Here is a 21304-nt window from a genome sequence, read left to right as displayed (position 1 = left end):
TGTCTGCGGCTCAGTTGGGGACAGACTTGGGCAGCACGAGCCGACTGTCTGGGCTTGCTGTGTGGGTATAAGGGGGGGCACCGCGTGCGTAGCATGGGCGGCACATAGCAGCACAAGGGGCAATGACAGAGCGAGACTGCGAAGTGCGAGAGCGAGCAAATGCGCACACCGGATGGGGGCTTGCAAGGAGGCTAGCCTAGGGGACACATTGACGCCATCAACCGTCGCTGGCGCCACTAGACATCAAAATCCAACTCCAGCTTAACGCAACACAACATGTATGGCATAAACAAGTCTTCTTTTCCGACTGCCCTTTTCAATCCCGTAACGCCGAGTGAGGACCTTTGGGCCGATTACTTTTGCGGGCGCCAAGTTTCACAAACTCTGTGCGCAATTAGTAAGATATATTAGCAGCGTTGGAGGCTGCTTAGCGGTGCGGTGGCGCGCCAGACTTGAAGGGCCATCAGAAGCGCCACCCACGGTGCGTATCGGTCAAACGTTTGTGAGCCTTGCCTCCATTCGCAGCTATGTAGTGGCACAAATGGACACCGCGTGGGAGTGTCAGAAACGTCGCTTGCGACTTGGAGTTAACGGAGACAATTTGGCTTACAGGTTTGGCTGGCGCAGGCCCAGCGAAGTCCATTTTATGCGGTGAATGTATACGTCACGTGATGACCACAGCTTGCCCCAACACAACCCCGGGGCCTCCGCTGGACGGCAGCCCGCCCGCCAGCCATCGTCGCACCCCTCCGCGGCTCGCGAGCGCCCAGCAGGCCAGGCACCGGCCCTGCAGCATGATGGCATGCACGTGTGGCCACGCGGCGGCAACCGACCTCGCGACCCGCGCCCTCAGCAACACCCCACTTCCGTGCAGCCCCTGCTGGCGCCGACCAACCAGCCGCCGTCCTCGGGGCTGGGTGGGCCGCCGAGGCGCGCGGCGCTGCCAGAAGCCCAGCACCGCGCGCCGCAGCGTGTGATGGCACCGCAGCAGCCCGGCATGCAGCCGGCAATGCCCGCGTGGCTGCGCCAGCGGACGCCGCAAGACCGCCCGCCGCGGCCGCAGTCGCAGTCGCAGCCGGCGGGCCGCCCCTGTGAGGAGTGCCTCGTGTCGCACCAGCAGCAGCTGGACGGCTCAGCGCGGCAGCTGCCTCACTACGTCCGCCCTGCTGGACCGGATGCGGCAGCAGCGGGCCGCGACTGCAGCCAGCAGGTGCGCAGCGGCGCGTCAGACCCAGGAGGCGGAACTTGGCGCGGCGGCGGCGGCGGCGGCGGCGGCAGCGGCGGCAGGTCAGCAGGAGCAGCTCATGTGGTGCGACACAAGGGCGACCCAGTCACGCATTGTAACCCGCACCCGCATGGTCAGCAGGAGCGGCACTCGGAGCGCTGGCCAGGACCCGGACCTAGGCCGGTGCGGCACTGGCCAGGCCCTGGTGCTGCCGCTACCGCTGCCGCTGGCGCTGCTGGTGCACCTGGGAGCCGAGGCGCCGATGTCGCCAGGGACCCGTCAGGGCCGCGGCAGCGCAAACGGCTTGGCGGCGAGGCGGCCGGCGGCGCAGCGCGGCAGCCCCGGCAGAGGCGGCAGTCCGATGACGAGGACACGGACACGTGCACTGCGCGGCAAAAGGACCCCGCGGGCGGCGCCGTGGCCCCCTCAGCGGCAGTCGTGATGCGGGACACGGGCAAATGCGTTCAGGCGGCGGCGCCAGCCGGGGCTGGCGGCGACACGTTCAGGGTGCCGCAGGCAAGGCCGCCCACCCCGCGCAGCGCTGCCCTGCCTCACAATGCCGCAGCCGCTGGCGGCCCGCCCGCCCACAGCCGCCGCCCGCTCACAGCCTCCGCCGCAGGACCAAGTGCGCCACCGTCATCGCCGGCAGCCGGGTCGGTGGCACTGGGCCGGCTGCAGGCGAGCGCGGTGCTGCCGGTGCGCGGTGGCGACCGCATCTCCGTGCCGCCGTCCGCGCTGGCGGCGCTGTGGCCGCACCTGGTGGAGGCGGTGCTCAGCGCCCCCCAGCCCCTGCAGCTGTATGCAGACATGCGCAGCCCACCTGCCGCCGCCGCCGCCGCGGCCGCGGCCGAGGCCGCTGCTGCTTCCACCCATGCGCGCAGTGCCGCTGCCCCAGCGCCGGCCGGCGCTGCTGGCGGCGGCGCCGCCTCCTCGGGCAGCCCCGGCGGGCGGCTGCGGCTGCACCGGGGGCTGCAGCTGGTGCACAGGCCGGGTGGCGGCTGCTGGATGGAGGGGCAGCGGGCGGGACAGCAGGTGGCGGCGCTGCTGGGGGAGCTGGGGTTGCGGCGGGACGGCGGAGGAGGCGGCGGCAGCGGCTTGGTGCGGGTGGCGGCGCACCGGCTGGTGCGGCAGGTGGCGGGTGGCGGCAGCACAGCGGGGCTGGTGTACGTGGCGTCTCGGGTCGGGGACGGCAGCGGCGGTGGCATGGCGGAGGACGTGGATGCGTCTAGGACGCCCGAGAGCGCGGCTGTGGCCGAGAGCGAGGACCAAGATGAGGATGAGGATGAGGACTTCGCGACGCGCAGGCGCAGGAAGGGGGACGAGGGGGAGGAGACGCGGGAGCGGCGTGCCGCCCGGTGTAGCGGAGGTCGCGCCGCAAGCGCGCCCGTACTCAGATACGCTGATGCCAGCGGGAGCTGCAGTACCAGCAGCGATGACCGTGGCAGTGGCAGTAGCAGCAGTGAAGACGAGGGGTACACAAGTTGCAGCAGCAGCGCCGGCAGCAGCAGCAGCAGCAGCAGCGACGGCTCGGAGGAGGAGGATGACTCGCAGGAGGTGGAGCGGGAGCTGGGCAGCGCCGTGGCGTGGCTACTGGCGGGCCAGCAGGAGGGAACTGCGGGTGTGACTGCGGCTGTGTGTGCAGGAACAGCGGGGGCACCAGCTGCCTGCGGCGCCGAGCACGTGCACGAGGCGGGCGGAGAAGGGCCGCCGGCCGCCCGCCGGCGTCTGCCTCCCTGGCTGGTGCTGAGTGCCTCGGACATCAGCAAGGGCAGTCTGGCGGTGCCGCGGCGGGCAGGGCAGTTGCTGTTCGGCGGCATACGGCGACAGCGCTGTCGGGGCGGTAGCAGCAAGAGCCACCCCGCAGCAGCAGGCTGGGCAGCAGCAGGCGCCGCTGGGAGTGGCGGCGGCGGGATTGTGACGACGACGGCGGCTGCAGCGGGGGTGGCTGGAGCGGCTGAGGAGGATAGGGTGCTGCAGGAGGCGGCGGCGCGGCTGGTGCGGCGGCGGTGTCGGTGGATCACCCGGGATGGTATGTCGTACGGCGGGGGCTGGTCGGTGGTGGAGCTGCTACTGCCGGTCACGGCACCAGATGCTACAGTCGCCGCCGCTGCTATTGAAGGCACCGAGGCCATGGCCAGCAGCACAGACGGCGGCTCGGCGTCTCACCAGCAGCAAGAGCAGCAGCAGCAGCAGCCGCCACGGCTGTGGGCACGGCAGCAGGTGCTGCTGCGCTGGTGGCGGGGCCGCAGCCACGGCCACGTCACCCGGTGGACCCTCAACACCGGCATCGCACAGACCTACGCCGCCCTGGGCGCGGAGGAGGAGCACGCACTGCAGCTGGTGCCGCTGCTACAGCCACAGCTGCCGCAGGCTGCTGCTGGCAGTAGCGCCGCACCGGCAGCAGCAGCGGCTGCGGGAGTTGTGGGGGCGGCGACGGAGGCAGCAGCGGTGGCGGCAGTTGCGGCTGTGGGACCCATCCGGCGCTTCATGGTGCGTTACTGGCGGCCGCCGCCCGGGCACGACGGGCACGGCAACCCAATACGGTTACGACAGCGCGCGGCCAATTTAGATACGGGGACCGGGTCCGGGTCGGGTTCTGACAGCGACCAAGAGGCCGGCAGTGCCGAGGGCACTGCGGATGCCACGGAGGAGGAAGACGAGCGAGAGGCTGAGCGCGGCACGGGGCCTGCAAGTCGAGCGGGCCTGCGGCGGCTGCGGCGGCAGGTCCAGAAGCAGCAGCAGGAGCAGCTGCGCCGCCGTCTGAAGCGCCGGCCGCAGCAGGACGAGGATGAGGACGAGGAGGACGAGGAGGAGGAGGAGGACGAGCTGTCGCCGGGAGGACGTCAGGGGGTGGCCTGCGGGCGTGGCAGGCGGGGGTCTGGCCGGGTGGCCGCCAAGCGGCGCAGCCGACGGCGGCGTGACACAGAGGGTGCAGGTGTCAGCAGTGGCAGTGGCAGTGGCAGCAGCGGCAGTGGCAGTGGCGACAGTAGCAGCAGTGCGCCGGAGGACGAGGTGCACTGGGACGACAGTGACAGCGACGCCACTAGCGGCGGCGAGGAGGAGGACTACGTGGGTATGGCTGCTCATGCTGGAGGCGCCGACCGGGTTGGCGGCCGTGGCGACAGCGGTGGCCGAGGCGGCCTATGCGAGGAGGTGGCAGTGGCCGCGGAGCACGGGTCTGGCCGGGGCGGCAGCAGCGCAGGCAAGAAGCGCGCTGCAGAAGACGAGGCCGCGGACATGGGCGGCGCCGCCAGTCGCCATGCGGCTGCGGAGGAGGGGGAGGGCAATGAGCCGCTGTGGCAGCTGCAGCTCTCAGCTGGCAGGCCGAAACGAGGACGGCTGCTGAAGGAGGCGGCCAAGCCGGAGCCGAGGGGCTCACTGTGGCGGGGCCTTACGCCAGAGGCGGCGGATGACCCGAGTGCCGCCGAAGCCAAGGGCGGCGCCGCCGCCCCACCAGCAGCGGCTGCAGCTGCATGCACCGCCAGCTTCTCGCGGCCATCGTGGGCGGCGCCGTCGCCGCCCCCCACCCCCCGCCCTGACTTGGGATTGCAGCTGCCTGCCGCCGCCGCCCCCGCCGCCGCCGCCGCCGTACGCATCAAAGCCCTCCAAGATGGCGCGGAGGGCGGCCGCTTTGCGACGTCAGCGCAGGCCTCCAACCCGCCTCCTCCCCCTTCTCCACCTCTCAGCGCGCAGCCAGCCAAGCCCACGCACCTAGCTCATGCCGAGTCGTCGGCCGCGGCCGGTCCGTTCGGCTGCAGCCCGCTGCTGCTGGACGGCCTGCCGCCGTGCGACCACCTGGCCGAGGATGACCCCGCCGCCTGCCCTGCCAGCCGGGCGTCGTCGGCCTGCCTGCTGCTGCAACAGCCTGCCGACCTGCACAGCCTCCCCAGTGCCCCGACCCTAGTCCACCACGGCAGTGTCAGTGTCAGCGCCTGCAGTGGTAGTGGCAGTGGCAGCGGCAGCGGCAGCGGCAGCGGCCAGCACCTGCACGCACCGCTGCATCAGGTGTGCGCAGTGCCTCTGGCCCATCATCATCTGCAGCCCTCGGTTTCGGTCCCTTCGGCAGCGGCAACTGCGCCCTCCTCTGTGGCAGCAGCTGCAGCAGCTGCGCAGCCCCCAGCTGTGTCAGAGCCGCTACCGCAACATGCATCCATCCCTTTGCTCAGCGAGCCGCCTCCCGCGCCCGCCGGCCATCCGCTGCTGCCCGTCGGCGGTCTAGGGCCTTCCGACCTGGGCTGGCCAGCTGCGGGTGGCGTCACGCTGTGCGGCCTCACCTTCCACCCGGCCCTGGCGCCCGCCGTCGCGGCCGCCGCGGCGGCGGCGCAGGCGGCGGCAGCCGCCGTGGCGCAGCCCGCCACCCGGCAGATGTCCCTGCCCGGCTTCAACTGGGAGGGGGCGCTGCTGCCGGGCGCTGACCCCGATGTCCCCTGGCGGCGCGCCTTTGTCCGCCACGGGCTGCGGCTGACGCTCATACGCAGCCACCTGGCCACGCTGCTGGGGCTGGCGGAGCAGCCCGAGGCGGCGCTGCCGCCCGAGGCCCCCATGGCGCCGGGCCTGACGGTGCCCTGTGCCGACCCGCGGCGCGGCGGCGTGGGCTTGGCGGCGGCGGCGCCCATCCGGCGCAGCTGCGTGCTGGGCGTGCTGGGCGGCTACGTGGCACCGCGCAAGGAGGCGGAGCGGCTGGCGGCGCTTGGGTTCAGGCAGCTTGGCGGCGCCGCGAGGGCGGAGCTGGCGGCGCGGAGCGAGGGCGGCGGCGGCGACGCTTTCGTGCCGTACTCGTGGCCGCTGTTGGTGGGCGCGTACCGCCTGCCATACCCGGGCTGTACGACACGTGAGGAGTCGGCTGGGGGTAGATGCGACGCCGGCGGCGGAGACGGCAGCGGCGGCGGCTGTAGCAGTGCTGCCGAGGATGGCGGCAGCTGTAGCAGCTGGGAGCTCAACATGCTCGGCTACGGCAACCTGGCGGCGCTGATCAACGACCCCCGCGTGGAGCCGCGCGCCTGGGTGGAGGGCAATGACGTGGAGGACGAGAGCGGCGTGGCGGAGATGAACGCCAACGTGATGGTGGGTGGGTGCTGAGGAGATTGGGGGTCTGGCGCGGTTTACTGTGGCGTAGTTTGCCGGGCATCGTGTTGGTAACGTTACCAATCCTCTCGTGTGTCGCAGCACAATCTCATGACGTCTGTGCCCATCCTCACAGGTGCTGCCGGTGTGTGTTCGCGGCCTGGTGCTGCCGGTGCTGGTGGCAACACGCAACATCAAGCCCGGAGAGCAGCTGCTGCGGGACTACGGCGCGGCGTGGTGGCGTCAGCTGGGCGAGGCGTGGGCCGTGTGCGAGGATGGCGGGCTGCGGGCGGACCAGCTGCTGCGCAGCGGGATGCAGCAGGTCGCACTGGCGGTGCTGCAGCGGGCTCGCCCGCCCCGGGCTGCTGCAGCAGGGCCATCGCCGGCGGGGGCACAGCCGCCACTGCCACAGCCACCAGTGGCGCCGGGTGGTCTGGCTGGTACCACCGCCGCTGTTGACGCTGCCGCCGCCGCTGCTGGTAATGGTAGTGAAGCTGCAGCCACGGATGTTGGGTCGCTGGCGCCAGTGCAGCAGCGGGAGCGCGTGATAAAGCACGAGGGGCGGTCGCAGCCGGAGCAGGAGGAGCAGGCGCAGCCACAGCCAAAGCCAGACCAGGCGAAGCAAGAAGCGGAGGCACAGCAGCCAAAGGCGCAGCCGGAGCAGGAAGGGAAGGCGCAGCCTCAAGCAAAGCAGGACCAGGCGGAGACTGTGGCTACCCAGCGGCTCACAGAGCCAGCGCAACACACACAGCGGCCCCCGCAGGCACTCGCGCAGGCGCAGCAGGGAGTGCTGCTGCAGCCGTTGCCAGCCGTGCCGGCCCCCCCTGCGGATGTGCAACAGCAGCCGCTGCAGCATGCAGCGGTCGTGACTGATGGCGGGCAAGGCAGCGGCGGCAGTAGCTGCGGTGGTGGCGGCAGCAGTAACAGCCGTAGCGAGAAGTTCAATGCGCCGGTTGAGCAGCTGCCTCCGGATGCTTCTGAGAAGCCTGGGTCGACTCGGGACCGCAGGCGGGTGTCCTGGACGGAGTTCGCGGCTCACAGTGCGCCTTCGCGTGCTGCGGCGGCGGCGGCTGATGCTGCGGCGGCTGGTGCCACAGAGACCGGTGCCGCAGAGGCCGGTGCCGCGGAGGCCGGACCTGTTTCAGCCGACGCCAGCGCCCGCGGCAATGCCGGCATTGACATCACTGGTGCCCGCGACCTGGAGCGCCGCGGCGGCAGCGCTGCAGCTCAGGGCGACACCGCTCAGGACGGCGGTCGAGCAGAAGCGCTCGAGGTGGACGACGGCGATCGGAGGAGGAGCGATGCAGGTGGCAGCAGTCCTGGCGGAGGCGGAGGCCGACGTCGGGACGCAGCAGCGTCCTTGCCGTCCTTTCCCCCGCCACCAGCCCTGCCACAGGCTCTGCCGCCACCGCCGCCTTGGCTGCCGTCGCTGGGACTGCCCAAAGAGCCGGATTACGATTCTCTGAACCCTTACGACAGCCCAGCAGTGACATCTGCCGCGCGTGACACAGCTGCCGTGGCGCGGCGGGACGCCAACCCGCCCCCGGCACCTAGCCGCGGCCACAGGCTTGGCCGCGGTGCAGAATGTGGTGACAGGAGCTCTGCCCGCGACCGCCACCGTCAGCGCGACCGTGACAATGACCGCAAACGAGAGCGCGACGGCATCCATGACTTTGGCCAGGACCGAGCCCTGGACAGGGCCCGAGACCGTGACCGTGACCAGGAGCGGGAGCGCGACCGGGACTGGGACCGTGACCGTGACCGGGACCGGGACCGGGACCGGGACGGGGACCTGGACCGGGACCGCGGCCGATGCTGTGATCTGGAGCGGGACCGCGTGCGGCAGTGGAGCCGCAGCAGGGGCAGGAGCAGGAGCAGGAGCCCACACACGGACCGCCAGGACAGGCGCGGCGGCATCAGGGACCCAGATGCCAGGGCTGAGCCACTGCCGCTGCCGCTGCCACGCCGTATGGACAGCCACTTACTTTTTGGTCGCAGCGGCAGGCGGGGGCATTTTGGTTGGTAGAACCCTCAAGCGGGGAGGCTGCCAAGGATGGGGCGGTGGTTTTTGGGGCGTACAGGAGCACGTCAGGTTTGCACACAAGTCTTGAGTTCCTTGTCTGCTTGAGTTCCTTGCTTGGGTTGGCTGTACGAGTTTGCAAAGGGTGTGCGGGCCGCTAGATAGCTGGCGGCGACCTGTTGGCTGGCGCAATGCCCGCGTATGTTTATCTGGGCGCTTCATTGCCCTAAGCCGAGTCGTCGGGCAGGTTCGATTTTGTGGCATGAGATCCGCCTCACCCTGGTTGGCGAACGCGCTTGAGTGCTGTGCCGCAGTAGGGTGGGCATACATAGCACATTCCGGCTTTACAAATAGAACACAGGACAGAAGTTTGGCTTTCGATGCGCTAGTGAATGAGGCACGGAAGGCATGGGCGAACCCGGCGGGAGACGGATGGTGCGCGCGATTGTTCCGCGACGGTTTGTTGTGTGTGACCTGGGTATATTAGCTGGCAACCTGCATTATCAGGCGTGTCGTGCCGGTGTACAGCTTCTCAGATGCTGCTCATGTCGTGCACAAACGTTCGCTGCTACTGCATGGGCAGCAGTAGTTTGCGTGTTGTCGTTGAGAACGTTGCTCAGTATTGCGGTACGTCATAGTTTTACGTCAGCTTTTGGAACATGGTACTATTGTCATGCTCCTGGAATTCATTACCATACTGTAGTGGGGTAGCTAAATGGATGGAAGGCCAGCACTGGTGAGTCCACATCCGAGTGGGCGGATGCGGCAGACGCGGCGTTGCATACCGTAGATCGTGATAGCCGGTGAGCCGGGCCGCCCGGGGACAGATTCCAGATTTCAAAGTTGGAATACGGTGGTGAGCCTGGCGTGAGGAGAGTCTGTTGCAATGTAATGTTGTGAGTCGCGTACAGTGATGGCAAATTTATGTCGCGTGTGTGGGCAGGATTCCGGAGACGAGCTGACGAAGCTTGGGATACAGGGAACGTCCATGCGGGGGCTGGCTGGTTGAGAGCCCAGCGGTCCGCACGGAGCCAAGGCTTAGGAAGGCTTAGGGCTTCGCAGAGGCTCCAGCACTCCATGCCCCCTGGCCCCTGCGCTGGGAGGCCCGTGCGCTGGCAGCAGCACGCCAGGCGATGGGCTGGGCTTTGCGTGGGCCACCCGGCGGCGCTTTCGCCAGTAGTAAGACGTCCCCATACGGCGATTTGTCACGGGATTGCACCTAGAACAGACGGCCACCCAGGACAGCGCACCAACGGCAGGTCACAGCTCAAGGAGGCGCCCCAGCGCGTGTCCATTAACCACCCCCGCAGGCGCCCCAGCCGTTTCTTGGGGCCCGCACGCGGCGTGGGTGGCTCCCGGCCGGAGGGGCACCAGACCCCGCGGCCCCAACGCCGGACCCTACTACTGCGCCGCCCAAAGCTGTCACACTCTACCCAGTTCCGTGCCGTCCACAGTCCCACACAGCAGTTGCTCATACAGTTGCTCAACCAAGTGCTGCTGCCCCTTCATCTTCTCAGATCTCCTTGATGAAATGCGTCACTCCATAGGGCCACTTCGTGCCACTGGGCCAGTGCGTGCCGCGCACCCTGCATATGAAGGAGTGATCTGATGGGCGAGTGCACGCAACGTCAAGGCACGAACTATCTATGACAGAGTCTATCATGCTGCAATGGCGCCCCCAGTGTGCCGGACTCAGTTTCCCCAACTCAACTTAGCACTGACCCGTGTCCTGGTCCAGGCCAACCTAACAAAACTTGAAATGCACACGGCGGTCCGTGACGCCACCAACAAGCAACTCCTTGCCACGTCCTCAAGCGCTTGCGCCCGGCCTCCACCCTGTTCCCCAAACGCCTCCCTGATCACCTCCTGCGAATCAGTCCCCTATAGCTTGATGTGTGTCAAGACCAGCCTTCTTCACTGGAAACGGACGACGGCATCAAATTGATGGCATATGCTGCAAACAACTACCCTTCCTGGCCTGTTGCATCAAACGTTTCTCTATGCACACGATTCTCCGTACATGTCCGCGGCCTTTGCATCACCTTGGGGAATCCACACTCCCTAATGACACTGACTACAGGCAAGGTAACCTTGCATAATATGGCAAACCGATAGCTTAATTGATTCAGTGCACGCAATAGTCATGCGCGTGCCAGAATGCTTCAGTGACGGCCCATGCATGTGGGGGCATGAAGTGCAGCAGGACGTACATGAATCTGCTTCACGTGGCATGGCGAATATGCACCTCGTGTTGTTGCCTGGACCGTTAATTTTTACCGTCTGCCATTGCGGGCATGTGAGAACCCCCGAGCCCGCCCACACATATTTCCTCTTGTCTGGGCCGGGCCTGCAAGGACACACGTTGGCTGTGCAAGACGCCCATCCTCGTCATGTGTAACTCTCAAATCGTTGTACAAACACACATCGACCGCCCACCCGGTCTGATGCCTGTCCTGATCACGCAGGTGCAGCGGCCTGCCGCTGCAGGTGCACACGATACTGGCGCCTGAGGTAGGAATGGAAGGCCAGGGTCGTGCCCATCGCCAGCGCCTCCACCGCCAGCGCTTGAAGAGCCGCCGACAGTAAGGTCGGGAACGCACCCGCTCTGAAGGCCCCGATGGCGTTCAGCGGCAGTTTCAGGCAGCACAGCAGCAGCTGTGTGCGCGGCGGCAGCAGGCAGCCGCCGGACAGCACCAACCCCTCAATCAGCAGCACCCCCACTCCGCCCATGTAGTCAACGCTCCTCACAGGCGGCGGCAGCACGCCCGCCGATACGAGCACCTTGGACGCCAGGGCGGCCGCAAAGCGCGGAATCCTCGCCGCAAGAGTCAGGCGCGACCTGGAGAGAACACAACACAGTGGCCAGCAAGGGCGGGCGAGGGCACGCAGGTCACTGCACAGCGCTTGAGGCAGCACACTCAACCATACTAGACCGGACCGGATCAGACCAAACCAGACACGTGTAGCTAGTCCAGGTGGAGTTGAGGGGGATGTCGCCCCCACCGCCGCCTGCGCTGCTCACCGCTGCCGTGCCGGCATCCACAGGCCGGCCAGCATAACCAGCGTGCCCATGCCCAGCGCTGTGTAGACCACCGCGGCCTCGGCGCTCCACAGCAGCTGCCCCGCCTTCAGGCCGCGCAGGGTGAAGGTGATAAACATAAGGCACTCCGTGAGTTGCCTGCGATACACGAAGCAAAGGTAGAGCAAATGCAAGAGGTCGTTTCAGTAAAGAGGGAAGCGAGAGGTCGTACAGGTGATGGGTTACTTGCGGTCTGGTGAAGGGGATGGCAGGGGCCTTGCTGACAGAGTCCAGGGTGCAAACAGCTTACAGCACTCGACGGTACTGAAGGGAGGGCTGAGCACAATGGCAGGGCTGCCCCATGCAGCTGCTCCGCCAGCCACCCACCCGGTTGTGCAGGTGGTCACAATCCACGAGTCAAGGTAGTCCTGTAAGCCACCCGCTCCGCTTTTGGCGTCAGTGCCATCGCCGTGGTGGCCTGGTGCGTCATCGCTGCAGCCGGTGCCCTTGCCGCTGCCACCTGCGGCGTTGGAGAGCGGGCCGCGGCGGTGCAGTCCCACTGCAGCTGCCTCGCCCTCCTCCTGCTGCTGCTGCTGCTGCTGCTGCTGCTGCTGCTGGTGGATGTAAGGCACAGTACCCGCGGCGCCGGTCACAAGCCGCTGTGTGTCTGCGCGGATGCGGGCGGCGGTGGCCACCAGACCCGCGCCCTCCGTGTACGCAAGCAGGCACGCGCCCAGCTCCGACACCCACTCTGCAGGCAGGCGGCGCACGGCCTCGGAGAAACCGGCAGCGCCCGAGGCTGCGGCGGACGCCAGCCACAGACCCAGGTCGCACAGCAGCGGATGGGCCCACTCCGCCGCCGCGCCCTCCTCCGCGCCTGCCTCAGAGATCTGCAGCAGCTGCAGTGCTGCGCTCAGCTCGGCGGCTACCGCGGCGTCGTCCACCGCGAGCACCGGCACCGACAGCCACTGCACGTACGGGCTGGGAGTGGCTGCGGCAGCGCTGTCCTCGGCCGCAGCCCCCGCCGCTGCTGCTGGGAACGCGAGCTGCACCGTCAGCAGCTGTGGGTGCGGCGGCGCCTCCAGGAGCTCAATGGCATACTCCCACTCCTCAGACCCGGCATCAGCGCCCTCCTTTGACGCAGCCTGCAGCTCCTTGGCTGTGACCCGTGTGGCCAGGACACCCGCAGCACCCAGCATCGCCACGTTGGATGCTGTGGCCGGTCCAGTGCTGCCACCGAAAGCCACACGCACGCGCAGGACCGCAGCCGAGCTGGCAGCCGCGTCCGCAGGCGTCAGCAGCAGCACACGTGGCGACACGCCCACCACACGGCTGCGGGAGCCATCACCGCTGGCCTCGGGCTCGCTTGCCGCCCTGTCCACAAGCTCCTGCTGCACCGACACCGCCTGCAGGGCTGCATTGGCGGGCCCGCTAGGCAGGCTCAGGCCCAGGGCGGCGAGCACCTCCTCAACGCTCAGGACCGCCGGGCCTGAGTGCGAGAGCGCGCCGGCTGCTGCTGCAGGGCCAGCATGCACGCCGGCCCTAGTGGCTCCGGCGGCGTACTCAGCAAGGTGCATGATAAGCTCGATGCATCCTGCACTTGCAACCAAGCGGACAGAATGCGGCCCTGTCAGATCTGCACTGCCGCCTGCACAACAACTGTGCCCCTGTCCATGTCTCGACCGATGAATGACGTGCAAGCATGCACCTGCGCGACTGCCCACACGCACCTGCGCGCACGTACACGCCCGTCAGCACCCGGCCGCGTGCCGCACACAGCGCCGCCAGCCGCTCCTCGAAGCCCGGCGTGATGTCCTCCGGCTCGGCCCAGGGGATCTGTGGCAGAACAACCCGACGCTCCGTGAACAGCATAAAGGCAAGCAATCGGCGGACAGCAGCAACATGCCTTGCCCTGGAGCGGTATATCCCACACGAAGCCGTGTGCCTCACACCCTCATCCCCACCTTGAAGTAGTGCTTGGTCCTGCCCCGGAGGTAGGAGCGGTACGGCTTATGCGGCCGCAGCACCGATGAGCCGGCAGGCGCCGAGGGCTGCGACTGCTGGTGACCAGCGGCCTGCGGCACGGCCACCGTGACGGTACCGCTGCTGCGCTCCGGCATCGGCGCCGGCAGCGGCAGTGCCGGCAGTGGCTGCGGCTCTGTGCAGCTGCTGCTGCTGCCACCGCCGCCGCTGCCAGACGGCTCGGCGCCCTGCCTGACAGCCTGCTCCGCTGGCGGCATCAGGCTCAGGCCCAGGCTCATATCGCTGTAGTCTGCGCATTCCTCCATGGGGCCCGCTCCCATGTCCTCCCCCTTGCCCTTGCCCTTGCTGCTACTGCCACCCGCAGCGCCACTGGCGCGCATGCTGATGCACTTGTCCAGGGCGAGTGCGCTTCCGCCGCCTCGCCTGCCTGTGCCCAGTCCGCCCGGCCTCCACCTTCCCGCCGCGTACGCCAGGCTGAGGTTCACCACCGGCACCAGCGCGCGCCCCGCCAGCAGCGCGGCCGGGTGCGGCGACCCGCCCGGCACCTTGGCGCCGTGCCAGGACAGGCAGGTGAGCGCGCACGCTGCCTCGAGCAGGACCGCAGCCAGCTCCACGCGCGCGTCCACGTCCTGCCAAGGCACAGAAGCGACATCACAGTTAGACCCAGGGGGCACGAAGCGCAACGACGCCGGTGCTAACACACCACGCACGGTAAGAAGAAGAAGCAATGCCTGGCCGGCATGTTGACGCGGCCCCAGGCCCCCACCGCCCCCCCGCTCCCAGGCCCCCGCCTCCCTCCCACCCCCCCTCTCACCCATGCTCCCAGCAGGCTTGCGAACATGATGATGTGGTAGGCCACCACCGCCTGTGACTGCTGTAGGTAGGCCTGGGCCACCATCGAGGGCGCCTGCAGCCAGGTGTGCGAGTGCGGGGGCGTGTGTGGTGAGCCAGGCGGTCAGTCGTTGCTGGGCCAAGTGGTCCGGCGGACGCAGGTGGGGGCTGCGCGCTGGCCCGTGAGCCCATGGGACACGTGTGCCGTCACGGCACTAGCGGGTCTGTAGGGTTGGTGGTGTCAAGACTGACTGGCTGGCTGACCGACCTGATGACTGGCTCGGACTGCACGGCTGGTCAGCCGTCAACTCACCGTGTTCGGGCCTGCCAGGATGATGCCCAGGTACACGGTCGTACGACACCAGTACACTACCAGAGGGGAAATGACCTGTGGGCGAGGGGTTTGGCACGTGGGGGTTGGGGGGCAAGGCAGCAGACACACACGTGGGTGGGGCGCCGGTGTCGCCCGGGCTCTCGCCTGGAAATGACGGCGCTGCGAGTGACTGCGAGGGCGCATGCCGGTCCATCCAAAAAAGCGACTGACTTGCAAAGACAGCTGCAGGCGGCAGCTGTCAAGGCTGGTGCTGTGGGGTCACTTTTTATTCGGCAGGCCCTGGTGACCTCATGTGGCTACCGCTTCAGGCCCCCCCCCCGCCGGCCCCCGCCCCACACACAGCCCCACAGACCACCCCGCTGCCTTCAACCAGCGCACCTGTTCATACAGCTGCGCCGGCAAGACGCGGGCCGACAAGGCTCGCAGTAGCAGCAACGGGAAGTTCAGGGTCGCCGTGACTAATAGGACTGGTTCCCGCAACCGCGGCGTGAGGACGTCGAGCCATACCAAGTGAAGATACCTCAGCATCAGACCTAGCTTCATCAACACGCTTGCATCACACGGCCAGCGGTCATGTTGGAGTCGGGAAACGAGGAGGCTGTCCCATCTCGCTGCAGCCCCTCCACCGCCCGAGTTCGTGCATTCGGAGTGCTCTATGAGAGTTATCCAGCATTGGGGAACCATAAGAACAGGAATCATGAGGGCCTCCAGGGCGCCCTGAGCCCGGCTTCGTGTCAACATAGCCGCTCTTGCCTACATACGTGGTGGTAAGTTTACTGTAGGTTAAACCTAAATGAATATTAGTAACAGCGCAGAAACAGCTGGTCCCTGTTATGTGACCAGCAATTACCTCACACCGACCCGTTGTTGCGCGGTCTTAGCCCGCTGAGCCATCTTCAGCCGCGTCTTCCCTATAGATAACAAGGATCTAGTCTATATATCGTTCGTGCTAAGGCGCCAGGACCGAGTCTTGCAGAGTTGCGTGACAGTGCGAACTAACTTGAAGGTGCCATTTCTCCATGCCATGTCCGCCTGCCTGTGCCCCTACCGCCCCTGCTGCCCCGGCCCCTGCTACCTCGCCACCTCGACCTCCATTGCGACCGCGTGCGGCACCGCCACTGCCCGCACCGACACGCCCAGGTGCCCCCGCGCCCACTGCATGCCACCACCATGTCGCACCCATGGAGGGCACTGTAAAATGACACGGGCACCTGGCACACAACCGCTCATCAGCTACACAGGATGATCGCGTGTAACCCATCTTGTTGCACTCGACTGTTTCGTGCTAATGCATCCAAACTAACGCATCCCTTAACCAACCGTACGTTGAATGGCTCTGCGGTGCGTAAGTACCGTTCATGCCCTCAGCGACATCGAAGGGAACGCGTTGGACTTTACGTGCCGGCGTTGTGGTTCCGCCCTTGCTTTCCAACACCGCCGCTGCGTCACCGGATGCCCAGGTCACACGAAACTCTGAGACTTGGTGAAAGGGGCTACCTTAGCTGTCATTCAACCGCACAGCACCGGACAGGCTGCGCATCTAGTATAACAGCGCCCAGCACTGTCCAAATACATGCACTGCTACTCGCCTCGGCCATCGATTAGAAGCTGCTATATGCAGCCGTAATATGAGCGCTTGAGCTTTCGCAAGCTTCCACGCCCAAGCATGAACCCAAGCAGGCACCCTGCATGCGCCACCAACAGACATTCCTTCTTCTTGCCAGGGCACGGCTGATGCCTGCCCAGCCTGGGTGCCGCTTTCGCCAAACACCGGGTTGATGACAGGCTCCATTCAACCGCCAAGCGCAAGGAGGAAAGCGCACGGCACCATCTGAACAACATTGTCGGCGCGCAAGGAACATACCACCGCAGTTGCAATGCGCGGGCGATCACATTCAGCAGCAACCATTTCAGCAGCAATTGTATCAGTGCATGCTAGCAGCGGGCATGGACAGCAGCGTTAAGCACCAGTGCCCGCTCATGGCATGGCATGAGAAATAACAGCAGATCACCGAGGTAAAACATCATCTACACAGGAGCTGGCCCAGTATGGAGCACTGCAAACGGGCGCGTATCAGTAGCAAGCCATCCCCATCAGTAATAGCGTTGACCAGTAAGTGGCCCGCCCCTCATGCACATGCACGTCCCCCTATAGGATACAGTGGCTGCCATGCACTGCAGTGTTGGTGCCACACGGCGGACAATCATTGCCAGCGCAGGCGCATGTAGTGGCGGCGCACGTAGCCGTGGCATGCCAGGGTGGTGCCCATCGCCAGTGCCTCCACTGCCAGCGCCATCAGCACCGCCGGCAAGAGGTTTTCAAATGCGCCCACAACCAGCCCTGACATTATGTTGAGTGGCAGCTTCAGGCAGCTCATCGCCAGGGCAGTGCGCGGCGGCAGAAGGCAGCCGCTGGGCAGGATGACGCCCTCGAGCAGCAGAATGCCGGGGCCGCTCCCGTACGTAGCAGCTCCGGCGGGTGGCGGCAGCGCGCCGACCGAAACCAGTGCCTTGCCAAACATAAAGCCCAGGAAGCGAGGCAGCCGAGCAGCCAGCGCCAGCCTTGACCTGGTGGATGGACACAAAATGGATAGGAACTTTACAGCAGTCCGCTGCATAAGGCTTTCAGAGACTAGGCTGCTCCATGCTTGCGTCACCAGGGTCGTCACCTAGCTCTTACCCACTGATCCCAAGGCCCCAAGCGGAACCTTGCGACCTACCAGGCTCGCGGCGTCATCCACAGCCCGGCTAGCGTGGTCACGACCCCAACGCCGAGTCCCGTGTAGACCACGGCGCTCTCAGCACTCCACAGCGGCTGTCCGGCCCTCACGCCCCGCACAGCGAAGCCCAGGGCCACCAGGCACTCCACGATTTGGCTGCAGGTGGCCGTGCCATGGGGCAGAGCGTTACTGCGGGTCGCGGGCTGCGGAGATACTCCCAAGCAGCTGATGATGCTCACAAAGGTACCCTTGCCATCAATATATACAGGCACCGTATTCTTCTAGTCTGGACTCACCAGGTGAAGCACATGGCCACAATCCACGCCTGTGTGTACTGCTGCAATCCATCCGGGCTGCAGTCGCTGCCGCCACCAGCACTGCTGCTGCTCTCCTCCTCCTTGCCACCGCATTCAGCGCCCTTGCTGGCGCACTTGCCGCGACTGCTGCCCTTGCAGCGTTGGCGCAATGCATTAGTGTTGGGCTTCTGCCAAGCCATGGCAGCAGTAGCGGAGCCGCTGGTGCTTGCTGCTGCATGTTGGCACGTGCCGACTGCTGCGTCATCATCGGCCACCCGTGGGCTCTCCTTGGCTGCAATTGCCTCTGCGACTGCTGGCAGGGCAGCTAGCCGCTGTGTGTCCGCGCGGATGCGGGCGGCGGTGGCCACCAGACCCGCGCCCTCCGTGTACGCAAGCAGGCACGCGCCCACCTCCGACACCCACTCTGCAGGCAGGCGGCGCACGGCCTCGGAGCAACCGGCAGCGCCCGAGGCTGCGGCGGACGCCAGCCACAGACCCAGGTCGCACAGCAGCGGGTGGGCCCACTCCGCCGCCGCGCCCACCTCCGCGCCTGCCTCAGAGGTCTGCAGCAGCTGCAGCGCTGCGCTCAGCTCGGCGGCTACCGCGGCGTCGTCCACCGCGAGCACCGGCACCGACAGCCACTGCACGTACGGGCTGGGAGTGGCTGCGGCAGCGCTGTCCTCGGCCGCAGCCCCCGCCGCTGCTGCTGGGAACGCGAGCTGCACCGTCAGCAGCTGTGGGTGCGGCGGCGCCTCCAGGAGCTCAATGGCATACTCCCACTCCTCAGACCCGGCCTCAGCGCCCTCCTTTGACGCAGCCTGCAGCTCCTTGGCCGTGACCCGTGTGGCCAGGACACCCGCAGCACCCAGCATCGCCACGTTGAATGCTGTGGCCGGTCCAGTGCTGCCACCGAAAGCCACACGCACGCGCAGTGCTGCAGCCGAGCTGGCAGCCGCGTCTGCAGGCGTCAGCAGCAGCACACGTGGCGACACGCGCACCACACGCGCTTGGCTGCGGGCGCCATCACCGCTGGCCTCGGGCTCGCTTGCCGCCCTGTCCACCAGCTCCTGCTGCACCGACACCGCCTGCAGGGCTGCATCGGCGGGCCCGCTCGGCAGGCTCAGGCCCAGGGCGGCGATCACCTCCTCAACGCTCAGGACCGCCGCGTCGGAGTGCGAGAGCGCGCCGGCTGCTGCTGCAGGGCCAGCATGCACGCCGGCTCTAGTGGTTCCGGCGCCGTACTCAGCAAGGTGTATGGTAAGCTCGATGCACCCTGCATTTGCAACCAAGGGGACAGAAGGCGGTTCTGTCAGATCTGCACTGCCGCCTGCACAACACCTGTGCCCCTTTTCATGTGCGGGAATGCACCTGCGCGACTGCCCACACGCACCTGCGCGCACGTACACGCCCGTCAGCACCCGGCCGCGTGCCGCACACAGCGCCGCCAGCCGCTCCTCGAAGCCCGGCGTGATGTCCTCCAGCTCGGCCCAGGGGATCTGCGACAGGAGAACCCGACGCTCCTTAAACTGCATGAAGGCAAGCAATCGGCGGACAGCAGCAACATGCCTTGCCCTGGAGCGGTATATCCCACACGAAGCCGTTTGCCTCACACCCTCATCCCCACCTTGAAGTAGTGCTTGGTCCTGCCCCGGAGGTAGGAGCGGTACGGCTTATGCGGCCGCAGCACCGATGAGCCGGCAGGCGCCGAGGGCTGCGACTGGTGACCAGCGGCCTGCGGCGCGGCCACCGTGACGGTACCGCTGCTGCGCTCCAACATCGGCGCCGGCAGCGGCAGTGCCGGCAGTGGCTGCGGCTCTGTGCGGCTGCTGCTGCTGCTGCCACCGCAGCCGCTGCCAGACGGCTCGGCGCCCTGCCTGACAGCCTGCTCCGCTGGCGGCATCAGGCTTAGGCCCAGGCTTTTGTCGCCGTCTCCTGCGCACTCTTCCACGGGGCCCGCTCCCATGTCCTTTCCCTTGCCCTTGCCCTTGCTGCTACTGCCACCTGCAGCGCCACTGGCGCGCATGCTGATGCACTTGTCCAGGGCGAGTGCGCTTCCGCCGCCTCGCCTGCCTGTGCCCAGTCCGCCCGGCCTCCACCTTCCCGCCGCGTACGCCAGGCTGAGGTTCACCAGCGGCACCAGCGCGCGCCCCGCCAGCAGCGCGGCCGGGTGCGGCGACCCGCCCGGCACCTTGGCGCCGTGCCAGGACAGGCAGGTGAGCGCGCACGCTGCCTCGAGCAGGACCGCAGCCAGCTCCACGCGCGCGTCCACGTCCTGCCAAGGCACAGGAGCGACATCACAGTTAGACCCAGGGGGCACGAAGTGCAACGACGCCGGTGCTAACACACCACGCACGGTAAGGAGAAGAAGCAATGCCTGGCCGGCATGTTGACGCGGCCCCAGGCCCCAACCGCCCCGCTCCCAGGCCCCCGCCTCCCTCCCACCCCCTCTCACCCATGCTCCCAGCAGGCTTGCGAACATGATGATGTGGTAGGCCACCACCGCCTGCGACTGCTGTAGGTAGGCCTGGGCCACCATCGAGGGCGCCTGCAGCCAGGTGTGCAGGTGCGGGGGCGTGTGCAATGAGCCAGGCGGTCAGTCGTTGCTGGGCCAAGTGGTCCGGCAGACGCAGGTGGGCGCTGCGGGCTGGCCCGTGAGCCCATGGGACACGTGTGCCGTCACGGCACTAGCGGGTCTGTAGGGTTGGTGGTGTCAAGACTGACTGGCTGGCTGACGGACCTGATGACTGGCTCGGACTGCACGGCTGGTCAGCCGTCAACTCACCGTGTTCGGGCCTGCCAGGATGATGCCCAGGTACACGGTCGTACGACACCAGTACACCACCAGCGGGGAAATGACCTGTGGGCGAGGGGTTTGGCACGTGGGGTTTCGGGGGTGAAGGCAGCAGACACGCACGTGGGTGGGGCGCCAGTGTCGTCCTGGCTCTCGCCTGGAAATGACGGCGCTGCGAGTGACTGTGAGGGTGCATGCCGGTGCATCGCAAAGAGCGACTGACTTGCAAAGACAGCTGCAGGCGGCAGCTGTCAAGGCTGGTGCTGTGGGTTCACTTATATTCGGCAGGCCCTGGGTGACTCATGACTCACAGGTGCAGGCGCCACGCACCGCTTCAGGCCCCCCCCCGGCCCCCGGCCCATACACACACAGCCCCACAGACCACCCCGCTGCCTTCAACCAGCGCACCTGTTCATACAGCTGCGCCGGCAAGATGCGGGCCGACAACGCTCGCAATAGCAGCAAGGGGAAGTTCAGGCTAGCTGTGACTAATAGGACTGGTTCCGGCAACCGCGGCGTGAGGACGTCGAGCCATACCAAGTGAAGATACCTCAGCATCAGACCTAGCTTCATCAACACGCTTGCATCACACGGCCAGCGGTCATGTTGGAGTCGGGAAACGAGGAGGCTGTCCCATCTCGCTGCAGCCCCTCCACCGCCCGAGTTCGTGCATTCGGAGTGCTCTATGAGAGTTATCCAGCATTGGGGAACCATAAGAACAGGAATCATGAGGGCCTCCAGGGCGCCCTGAGCCCGGCTTCGTTTCATTTGAGGTTCTCTTCTCTACATGCGTGGTGGTAAGTTTACTGTAGGTTAATCCTAAATGAACAATAGTAACAGCGAAGAAACAGCTGGTCCCTGTTATGTGACCAGCGATAACTTCATACCGAACCGTTGTGTGCCCAAATTGTGGTCCTAGCCGGCTGAGCCATCTTCAGCCGCGTCTTACCTGTAGATAACAAGGATCTAGCCTATATATCGCTCATGCTAAGGCGCCAGGACTAAGTCTTGCAGAGTTGCG

General features: G+C 66.7%; 3 protein-coding genes across 3 annotated transcripts; 1 reads left to right on the top strand and 2 right to left on the bottom strand.

Moving 5' to 3' along the window:
* The first annotated feature begins 324 nt into the window (after nucleotides 1-324).
* On the top strand, nucleotides 325-9500 carry CHLRE_16g685053v5 (uncharacterized protein). Its single transcript, XM_043071530.1, has 3 exons — nucleotides 325-481; nucleotides 613-6289; nucleotides 6426-9500. The coding sequence occupies exons 2-3, from the start codon at nucleotides 656-658 to the stop codon at nucleotides 8313-8315; spliced, it is 7524 nt and encodes a 2507-aa protein (XP_042916273.1). The 5' UTR covers nucleotides 325-481; nucleotides 613-655; the 3' UTR covers nucleotides 8316-9500.
* Nucleotides 9501-9502: 2 nt separating this feature from the next.
* CHLRE_16g684939v5 (uncharacterized protein) lies at nucleotides 9503-15034 on the bottom strand. Its single transcript, XM_043071528.1, has 8 exons — nucleotides 14855-15034; nucleotides 14456-14530; nucleotides 14126-14218; nucleotides 13293-13940; nucleotides 13059-13164; nucleotides 11716-12922; nucleotides 11332-11487; nucleotides 9503-11148 (listed from the first exon to the last, which is right to left on the bottom strand). The coding sequence occupies exons 1-8, from the start codon at nucleotides 15002-15004 to the stop codon at nucleotides 10767-10769; spliced, it is 2817 nt and encodes a 938-aa protein (XP_042916272.1). The 5' UTR covers nucleotides 15005-15034; the 3' UTR covers nucleotides 9503-10766.
* An 88-nt stretch (nucleotides 15035-15122) lies between these two features.
* Nucleotides 15123-21244, bottom strand: CHLRE_16g684827v5 (uncharacterized protein). The gene is made up of 8 exons (XM_043071524.1): nucleotides 20692-21244; nucleotides 20275-20349; nucleotides 19945-20037; nucleotides 19117-19764; nucleotides 18883-18988; nucleotides 17493-18765; nucleotides 17197-17352; nucleotides 15123-17044 (listed from the first exon to the last, which is right to left on the bottom strand). Exons 1-8 carry the CDS (start codon nucleotides 20839-20841, stop codon nucleotides 16681-16683), a joined length of 2865 nt encoding a protein of 954 aa, XP_042916271.1. The 5' UTR covers nucleotides 20842-21244; the 3' UTR covers nucleotides 15123-16680.
* Between the last annotated feature and the right edge of the window lie 60 nt (nucleotides 21245-21304).

Source organism: Chlamydomonas reinhardtii, chromosome 16, assembly GCF_000002595.2.
Source record: "Chlamydomonas reinhardtii strain CC-503 cw92 mt+ chromosome 16, whole genome shotgun sequence".
In the NCBI taxonomy this organism is placed as follows: Eukaryota; Viridiplantae; Chlorophyta; class Chlorophyceae; order Chlamydomonadales; family Chlamydomonadaceae; genus Chlamydomonas; species Chlamydomonas reinhardtii.
The sequence above is the reverse complement of the archived record's forward strand: the minus strand, read 5'-3'. Positions and strand labels throughout refer to the sequence as shown.

Coding starts and splice junctions, on each gene's coding strand:
- CHLRE_16g684939v5 (XM_043071528.1), bottom strand. CDS start 15,004: ATGCTGAGGTATCTTCACTTGGTATGGCTCGACGTCCTCACGCCGCGG. Junction 11,488..11,715: donor GTGACCACCTGCACAACCGG/GTGGGTGGCTGG, acceptor CGTGTATCGCAG/GCAACTCACGGAGTGCCTTA. Junction 11,149..11,331: donor TGGATGCCGGCACGGCAGCG/GTGAGCAGCGCA, acceptor TGTTCTCTCCAG/GTCGCGCCTGACTCTTGCGG.
- CHLRE_16g685053v5 (XM_043071530.1), top strand. CDS start 656: ATGTATACGTCACGTGATGACCACAGCTTGCCCCAACACAACCCCGGG. Junction 6,290..6,425: donor AGATGAACGCCAACGTGATG/GTGGGTGGGTGC, acceptor CCATCCTCACAG/GTGCTGCCGGTGTGTGTTCG.
- CHLRE_16g684827v5 (XM_043071524.1), bottom strand. CDS start 20,841: ATGCTGAGGTATCTTCACTTGGTATGGCTCGACGTCCTCACGCCGCGG. Junction 19,765..19,944: donor CAAGCCTGCTGGGAGCATGG/GTGAGAGGGGGT, acceptor GTGCCTTGGCAG/GACGTGGACGCGCGCGTGGA. Junction 17,045..17,196: donor TGGATGACGCCGCGAGCCTG/GTAGGTCGCAAG, acceptor TCCATCCACCAG/GTCAAGGCTGGCGCTGGCTG.